This window comes from Grammomys surdaster, unplaced genomic scaffold (genome assembly GCF_004785775.1).
Source record: "Grammomys surdaster isolate TR1022 unplaced genomic scaffold, NIH_TR_1.0 126133, whole genome shotgun sequence".
Classification (NCBI taxonomy): Eukaryota; Metazoa; Chordata; class Mammalia; order Rodentia; family Muridae; genus Grammomys; species Grammomys surdaster.
In genome coordinates this window covers 6,390,745-6,398,975 of record NW_021620941.1, presented here as the reverse complement: position 1 = coordinate 6,398,975, position 8,231 = coordinate 6,390,745, and the positions used below count along the sequence as shown (strand labels likewise).

At 53.8% G+C, this 8,231-nt stretch overlaps 1 protein-coding gene across 2 annotated transcripts in view; it reads left to right on the top strand.

Annotated features, from left to right (window-relative positions):
* Positions 1-5,470: 5,470 nt before the first annotated feature.
* The window catches only part of Col5a1 (collagen type V alpha 1 chain), a 152,156-nt gene continuing 149,395 nt past the window's right edge, over positions 5,471-8,231 (top strand). For both annotated transcript variants that reach the window (XM_028757100.1, XM_028757101.1), the window contains exon 1: positions 5,471-5,970. In XM_028757100.1, the coding sequence (XP_028612933.1) occupies positions 5,862-5,970 (109 nt within the window). In that variant the 5' untranslated portion in view covers positions 5,471-5,861. The remainder of the gene's footprint in view (positions 5,971-8,231) is intronic.

Genomic DNA, 8,231 nt, shown 5'->3' with positions numbered 1-8,231 from the left:
TTAAATTTCCTCTTATGGAAGAAAGTCTAAGAGGGCAGATATTTCCATTAAAAACATTGGTTTAATACTCAAAATGAAAACAAATAAAGTTAGAGTCTTTTGGAAAAACCAACAGCACCAGTTGGAGTTTGGCAGGCACCACCATCACACACTGCTTTCAGCCCAGTGGCCAGTCCCTTTGCCAGATGAGCCCTCCTGCTGGGAACAGGCTCTGGGGCACAGGAAGCTGGGTGGTGTCTGCCCTGGGAGCCAGATGCACTGCAGCTCCCTATTTGCCCTTTGTTCCAGGCCACAGCTGTGTAGCACAGCATTTTCTTCACTCAAGGGGATGGAGGGACTAGAGGTCTCGGGACACAGATGCCTGTCTTACTCTTTTACTGTGTCTGGGGCTGCAACGGGTTGACCAGTGACATCAAATTCTATGTTTGTATCCTAGGCCCTGAAGCTGTGAATGGGATTTAATTTGCACATGGGTTATGCAGTTGCAATTCAGTTAAAACCCTGGGAATGGTGGGAGGGGCCTCTTAGGCTGCACATATCTGTCACAAACATCCTTTCTAGAGAGACCCAGGGTAATAACAAAGCAGACAAGATAGTGTGGAGACCAAGATGGACTTTGGCACCCTGTCAGAGAAACCTGTCACCAGCCAGGAGCATAGGAGATATGATGGGTTCTCCAAGAGCCTCTGGGAGGTAGGTGGTCCTGATGCAACCTTGACTTACAGTCTCCTGGCAGGAGAAGGTAGGTTTTGTTGCTTTCAGTTTTAAGTTTTTTTGGGCGGCAGCCCAAGATGCTTCAATGTTGCCACTGAACTAGAACTTCTGAGAGTAAAAGTAGCTACCTCTGCCAGTTGAGTGGGGATGCATCCACCCTCTCTGGATGCTTGCCTGGCCAGGTTGTCTCAATGCCCACAGTGAAGGATGTACTGGGGATCAAATGAGATTACCTCAGACTTTAGTACTAAGTGTCACCTGCTTATTATTCATTTGACTTCAGAACCAAGTAGCATGTAAGATGTCTCTGAGCTCTGGGAGAGCTCATGGTGAACTAACTGTACTTGGAAGACCCAAATCCCAGCCTTACCAGGTCCTTATGAGGTGATATCAGCAAACAACCTAAGGTCCTCAGGCCTCTGTGTAGGTCAGGTGGTGAGCAGATGGGTGGGAACAGAAATCCATGAGAGCCTATGGTATCCTGCTCTGAAGAGTCCCAGGGCTTGGGGACAAGTCATTTGTGAGAGGCTTACTTAGAGCTCAGCTTTGAGGCATCCTTAGGATGTGTGGACATAGTAGTAGAGGATGCTGGGAGGGAAGAACACAGAGCCTGGCCATTAGCAACAATGGATGTTCACAGACCTGCACAAGTACCCAGCTCTGCTGACCAAGATCAGGCTCGAGGCCCGAGTCTGGCCATTTTTGACATAGGAGTAGTTACATTGGAGTCCCTCACAGGGAATGCTCAATTACTAGGACCAGACAGGTAACTGGGGGTCATCAGTAGCTGTGTAGAGAAAGGTGTGTGTGGAGGTGCCAGTGGGCAGAGTAAAGTTTCTGTGGCAGAGATGGTAGAACCCCATTTTCTCCCATGCTGGTCATCTTGGGCCCTAGTTCCAATGTCTGTGTACTATGCATGGCAGAGGGGCATGGGGATGGGGGGCTACATGATACTTGGCTGATGGCATGCTGTGATGGGCAGTGTCTGGGAGACATCTGTGCATTATCTGTGGGGTGCTGTGGGGTTCTGCAGCCCCTGTTCCCTGGAGCTCCATGACCCTACTGCCCATCCTTGACCGTGCATTTCCACCCCTAGTTCAGATCTGTTTTACTTGGCTTCTCTGTAGCTGTGATAAACGCCCTGAAGAAAAGCATCTTAAGGATGGATAAAAGGGTTTATTTGGCTTCTAAACCCTAACCACAGACTGTCACCAAGGGACTCAAGCAGGAACCTGATGGCAGGGACTGAAGCAGAGACCATGGTGGAACACTAATGCTCAGCTTGCTCCCAGTCATGTAGTCAGCTACCTGTCCAGGGATAGCCCCACCCACAGTGGGCTGAGCCCTTCCCACAAGACTGGGCTGGCTGGCTCTGTATGAGCTGCCTATGATCCTGGCTACCATGCACAAGCATATGAGATCAGACCCTTGTGTGGGACTGTTAGCACAGACAAGCAGGGATTTAGGTAACTTTAAGTGACTTCAATGATCCTGGGAACAGTCCTCTGCAGTAGGGGCACTATCTCCACCCCTGCAGACAGTTCTTGAAGAGACAAAACAGGAATTTCTCCCATGGACACTTTCCTTGGCCTGCAGTTTCAAGCCCGCTCTGTGAAACAGTCTACAGGAGATGATAGTGCGCCAGCTGCCACCGTCTGGAAAACGAATTTCAGGACACTGTCGTTTGATTCCCTGCAAACCCGCTTTTCATGCCAAAAGTCAGTCTAGTGTCTCCTGGGCTGTTTTGTCTGGAAATCTCATCATTTTTAAAGGCTTGTTTGGCACCAGCGGGGAAAGGCTAGCCAGCTTAGGTTAAAGAAGCTAGTCTTAGTGGACAGGACATGGAAACAGCTTGGAGCAGGGAGTGGCTGGGCATACAGAGGGAAAATCCGGAGCTACCTTGCCCCTCTGTCCCAAACACGCCACCTACCTTCTCATCTGAGTCTTTGGGAATCCCAGAGTCAGCTTCATTATGCCATTTCATAGGTGAAAAGCATCTCAGAGAGGGAACTCATCTACCCAGGTTTTGCAGTTAGTGAAACATACAAGTGTGGGACACCAGTCTGGCCTCTGAATACCAGCTGAAGGAAGCATGGATGGAGCGCTTCCCGTGCACAACACAAAGGCATCCCTGCTGGTGTGAATATCTCTAGCCACAGGGCAGAGCCATAGCTTATCATGACCTTCTGCATCTACTACAGAGCCCGCTGGGGGTTGGGACCTGTTGGAGGGCCAGCCTGTAATGTACCTGAGGACAGCTGCCTGAGAGACTCCAGGAGGGAAGCACCTCCCACCCCTTAGCGCTTCCTCTTTGCATCTTCTTCCCTGGGAGTCTCAGGTGAAGGTCCTTCCGCATTGTCCACTTCTATGAGAGAGCAGCAACAACCCACAAGCCGAATCTGGACAGACTCTTGCAAGCAGGGACAGCTGACCTGATGGTAATGGCAGCTGCTCTGCTTGGAAGACTGTGTTCTACAACAGAGGGTAATGACATGTATAGTTGGCAGGGCCATGAAGGGGCTACTGGATGGAGGTCAACTCTTCCATTTTAGATGCATAGAGACAGGAGGGACGGAAAGAACACAATAGAAGCACAAGACCACCCCCATGATCATGGAGTCCTGGTGCAACAGTGCAGGCTGGTGTAGATGGGGCGCACAGACAGCTTGCTTCCTGAAGACTCCCTAGAGCTTAGAGTCATGCTGGCAAACAGACTATGACCAATAAGTAGATTTCCAAGGACTCTCCATTATCATGAGATGCTAATGGGCACAGGAGGATGCTGGGTAAGGGGCAGGCTTAGCCTGAGCAGACTGGCTAGGATGCACCTGCTGGAAGGCAGGTGTTCTGAGTCTGTATTGCACGAAAAGGTAAGAGCCCTGTGCCCAGCGAGCAGCTGCAGGCACTTGGCTTGGCTCTGCCAGAGCATGTTGTGGATCTGGAGCTCTGGGTAAGCCCCTTACCCACTCTGATTTGCAGCGTCCCTGTCTGTAGAGGGAAGAATGACCTCTCATGATATGTGGACCTGATGCAGGTTGGGGGTGGGGGAGGTGCCAGCCAGGTTTGGTGAGAGCCTCCTGAGAGCTGGGGTTTTCATCCCCCATGAAACTCACCAATGGAATGTATCACACGCTTACTCGTGACATAGGACATACAACATGCACACAAAATACACAGAACATACACATGTATATGCCCCACATGTGTACATTTACACACACGTACACATCTCATTATCATTTATACAACTTACACACATAATTATCCTATAACCAACTACACAAGTTGACTTTTTTACTGTACTGTGCCTGAGTCTGTCTGCTCAAGCTTGTTGCCCTCTGCCCTCTCTGTACTGAGGATGGAATTTAGGATCTTCTTGCAGCCTGAGCCCAGCTCTCTTCCTCTATTCTGTGTAATGTGTGAGGTTCCCTATAGAGTACATCTCACAGTTAGGCAAAGCTTAAACTAAGTCAGACTAGCCACCTCCATCCAGATTCAAGAACCAGAGCATGGACATCCCAGAAACTCCTGACTGCCTCTATGCTCTGACTGGCTCTGCTGTCTGACTGCCTCTATCTCCTAACTGTGTCTGCCCTCTGACTGCCTCTATCCCGACTGTCTCTACCCCTTGACTACCTCTACCCTCTGACTGCCTCTGCCTTCTGACTGTCTCTATCCCATGAATGCCTCTGCCTTCTGACTGTCTCTACCCCATGAATGCCTCTGCCCCCTGACTACCACTCTCCTCCTGCTTGGAAAATGATGAGAAATAAAAGGGCCTGATGATGCAGTCGGAGAGAGGAGTCCCAGATAGGTCTCCATCACTCCAAAATCCTTCCAGGCTGCAATGTGTTCAAAGGCAGCAGTGGCTTTGAGTCTGAAAGCCTTCTTAATTCACTCTGATTCTTTCTAAACAAACCCTGAAGCCCTTGAAGAAGGGCAGGGCAGTGAGTCAGGCTTTTACAGGGCCTCCTGGGCCTGGAGAAGTCTGGGAGAACTCCTGTCTCCCTCTGCTGTAGATGGGGAGCTGGGAGCCCCTCTCCTTTCTCTAGCTGTCAGCTCTGGAAGGGGGCTCATCCTTTTCCTTCTAAGTGGTTGGGCCACCAGGGGCAGCAGGGATACGGTGGATTGGGATTTAAGACTGACCTTCACCTGAGTGTTAATATGGTCACTCCCATGTTCACTTAAGGCCCCTCTGGGCATCCGTGACAGTCTGGTCTGTGGAAAGGTAGAAGGAGGGTCCCCAGCACTGGGTAGGCCAGTCAGTTATAGTCTAGGGAGCCCCTTCTGGCTGAATTGCAAGTTGAGTCTCCGCCCAGAAGAGGAGCTCTCGGAACTCTTCCTTAAAGAGAAAGTTCCGCTGGTAGTGCAACGTCTCTTTTGAATTCGAGCGATCAAACTTCGGGGGGTCCCTCAACGCTGGTTCTTGGAGTCTGGCCAGGTCCGGGTACCTGAAGCGGGAAGAATCAGGATCAGGGTGGGCCATCGGGTTTCGGAGGCCGCCGCCCAGAGCAAGGAGAAAGAATGGGGGCGCCGCCCCCGTCCCACGTCCGCTCCCGCCCCGGGCCAGCCCCTTCCTCGCCGCGACTCGCCCGCTATCCCCACCCCCTCGCCCGCAGCGCCCAGTGGGAGGCGGGGGCCGGCCTTGCTGAGCCGGGCGCCGGGCTCTGATTTGCTGCAGGCGTTGAGGGGTGGGTGGGGGGATCGACCGGGTCCGTGGTGTCTGCCAGCAGCGAGGGAGGGAGGGAAAGGGGGGAAAAGTGCTCAGCGCAGAAAGCGAGGTCCGCACTCCTGGTCCCGGCTGTTGGCGCAGGACCTCACTCCAGCGGAGCGCCCACGGGGAGCGGGTCGCAGGGCAGCAGCGGTGAGGAGGCCACGAGACTAGAAAGAGGAGGACAGAGAGCACGCCAGCAGCCAGCGAGGGGGTCCCGGCCGTTCCGGGCCACAGTCGATCCCCGCGCGGTGGGCGAGCGCGCCCGCTGCCCCTTCCAGAACAGCCACCACCGCGGGGGAGATCGGGCGGGTGCTGAGCTTCCTATGACTCCCTGAAGTTGTCCCGCTCCGCTAGTGTCCTCCATCCGGGCCGTGTCTCTGATCCTCGTGCATCGTGTGCGCCCCCCGCTCCCCGGCCCGCGCACCCCGCCGGCATGGACGTACACACCCGCTGGAAAGCTGCGCGCCCGGGCGCCCCGCTGCTGTCCTCGCCGCTGCTCCTGCTCCTGCTGCTGCTGTGGGCGCCGCCTCCGAGCCGCGCAGGTAAGAGCGCTCTGGGCACCGAGGACTGGACCTCGGGGACTGCAAGAGGGGCGCTGAACCGCCGCGCCGCTGTCATCTCGGGCGCCTTCGCTGCCGGCCTCCTCCGAGCCTGCAGAACTTTCCCCCTTGGCCTGTGGAATGCACCGGGCCAGACAACGAATACCATTCGTTGGGGGCCCAGGAGAGGGAGCCGGGCCAACGCCATCTCCTCGGCGTACCGCCCCCTCCTCAAACGGGCCAGCTGGGTGGGGCTCTTGGTAGAGTCAAGGAAGAATCTGCCTCGTGTTAGATCCCAGCAGAGGTGGTCACACTTTTGTCCCCAAATCTCGGATTCCCTGTCCCACATCACAGGCAACCCGCTGCATCCCACGCAGCCCTTCAGCAGAAACTTTCCTTCTGAAAGCTGGGAAGGGCTGCCCCCTAGAGTCAAGGCCATTCAGTTCCTCGGGGACTCCTGGGGTGTAGGGGGAATCCCAGAAGTTTGAATCCCCAACTTTGGACTTCACTCGGTACACACCCTCTTGCTTGTCTGAGCTGACTTTCTGCTTTCCCAGGGGACAGAGTTCCCTGTAGTTCCCGCCAAGTCTTCAGGGGGCATTGGGGAGCCCTGTGAGGTAGGCCAGCCCTATTCCTAGTCTGACCTCAAACCTCCTAACCCCTTAGAGGTAGTTTTCTTGGGCTTATTGCCCAAAGATGGGATGAACGGGAAGCCTGGCCAGTAGAGGGCCTTGGAGTCTGGGCTGCGAGCTTCTCAGATGATCTGCAGATGTGAGACTCCTCCTGCCAGCACGGGCCCTGCGAAGGAGAGCCCTGATCCAACAGGAAGAGTCAGGGAGGTACTGGTTGTCCCTGTCTGTGTTTCAGGCTTCCAGGCTCAGGTCTGGGCAGGCATATTAACCTCAGCATCACTCCTGTTACTTATCTGTGGGTTAAATCTTCCCAGACCCTTAAACACCATAGCCCAGGGTGGGAAGGCACCAGGCATGTGCTGATATGGGGAGGTGAAGGCAGTTAGAAAGAGTTCAGGCAGCAGAACAGCGGGTGGCTGCAGCGGACAGTGGACTGTCAGCCCTTGCCCAGTGACAGGGCTCTTCTTAGCTTAGCAAAGACTAGCAGGAGAATTAATTTCCACAACCCATAGCCAATTACAATATTCTTCTCCTGCTTCCTGGCACCATTAGTGTCCAGTGGGTACAGGATGAGCAATAGTGAGAATGGGAGGGGCCCCAGGGCCTTCGGGGACAGAGGGAGAGCATGGGATGATTATGTCCACTCTACTGGAACTTGGACCAACTGACCTGGAGTTCTCAGGCTTAAGTTAGCAGTAGTGAGTGATGAAGGCCCTCAGGAAAGTGTGGAGGAGAGACAAGATGGAGTCAGCCTCTCTTTTCCCTCCACCCCCACAATGCTCCCCTGGTATTTAGTTCTGCCCAGCTCCTCCCCATGGGCCACCCACCCACCCCAGAACCTCAGGGGGGAACTCTTCAGTGGAGCCCTCACCTAGGAAGCTGGGGTTACCACTAGCATAGGCAGGGTGTTCCTGGCACCAACCATTTGCTTCAGCCCTGCCCTGTCCTGTGGCCACCCACCTCTCTGCTTCTCTTTATCACTATGCCCCCCCCTTCCCTTTGCTATTGAGGGTGTGGCCACTTGGAAGGGGTTGTCTGGGTCCTGGCTGTGCTGTTAGATGTTTTGCTTTGGACAAAAAAATTGACTTTTAGAAGAGCATAAAGAAACTGCTTCTCTGAGTGGGCTTCTGGAGACTTTCCCCTCTGCTCCTGCAGTGCGACCCACTTTGAAGTCACCCTCAGTGATGGCCAGAGGGGCAGCAGTCTGCTTTTGATGCTGGCAGGTCAGGAGAAAGTGCACGCAGACCCTGTTCTGCTCTGCTCTGCTCTGCTCTGCTCTGCTCTCAGGGTCTGCCAGATGTTTTCTGAGGTTCTGTGAGCACAGCTCTTCTCTCTCTCTTGGCCAAGTGTGTGAAGGAGTGAGAAGTCCGATTGCTCTGGGAGCTGCTAAAAGCCTTGGGGGTGGGGGAATGAGAAATGAAATGTGACCCCAATATTTGGAAATTGAGGTCATCTCCTCTATTTGCTATTGGTGGGCTTGGGTCATGTGACTGCTCTTTTTTTGCAATAATTTGCAGGGAAAGCCAGCCAAGTTTTGTGAGACTTGACAGATACTGAATGGTTAAATTTCCTGTGACTCAATGAGTTGGCTACAGGAACATCCTTGGGCCTTCCCACCCCACTGCTCTCTCC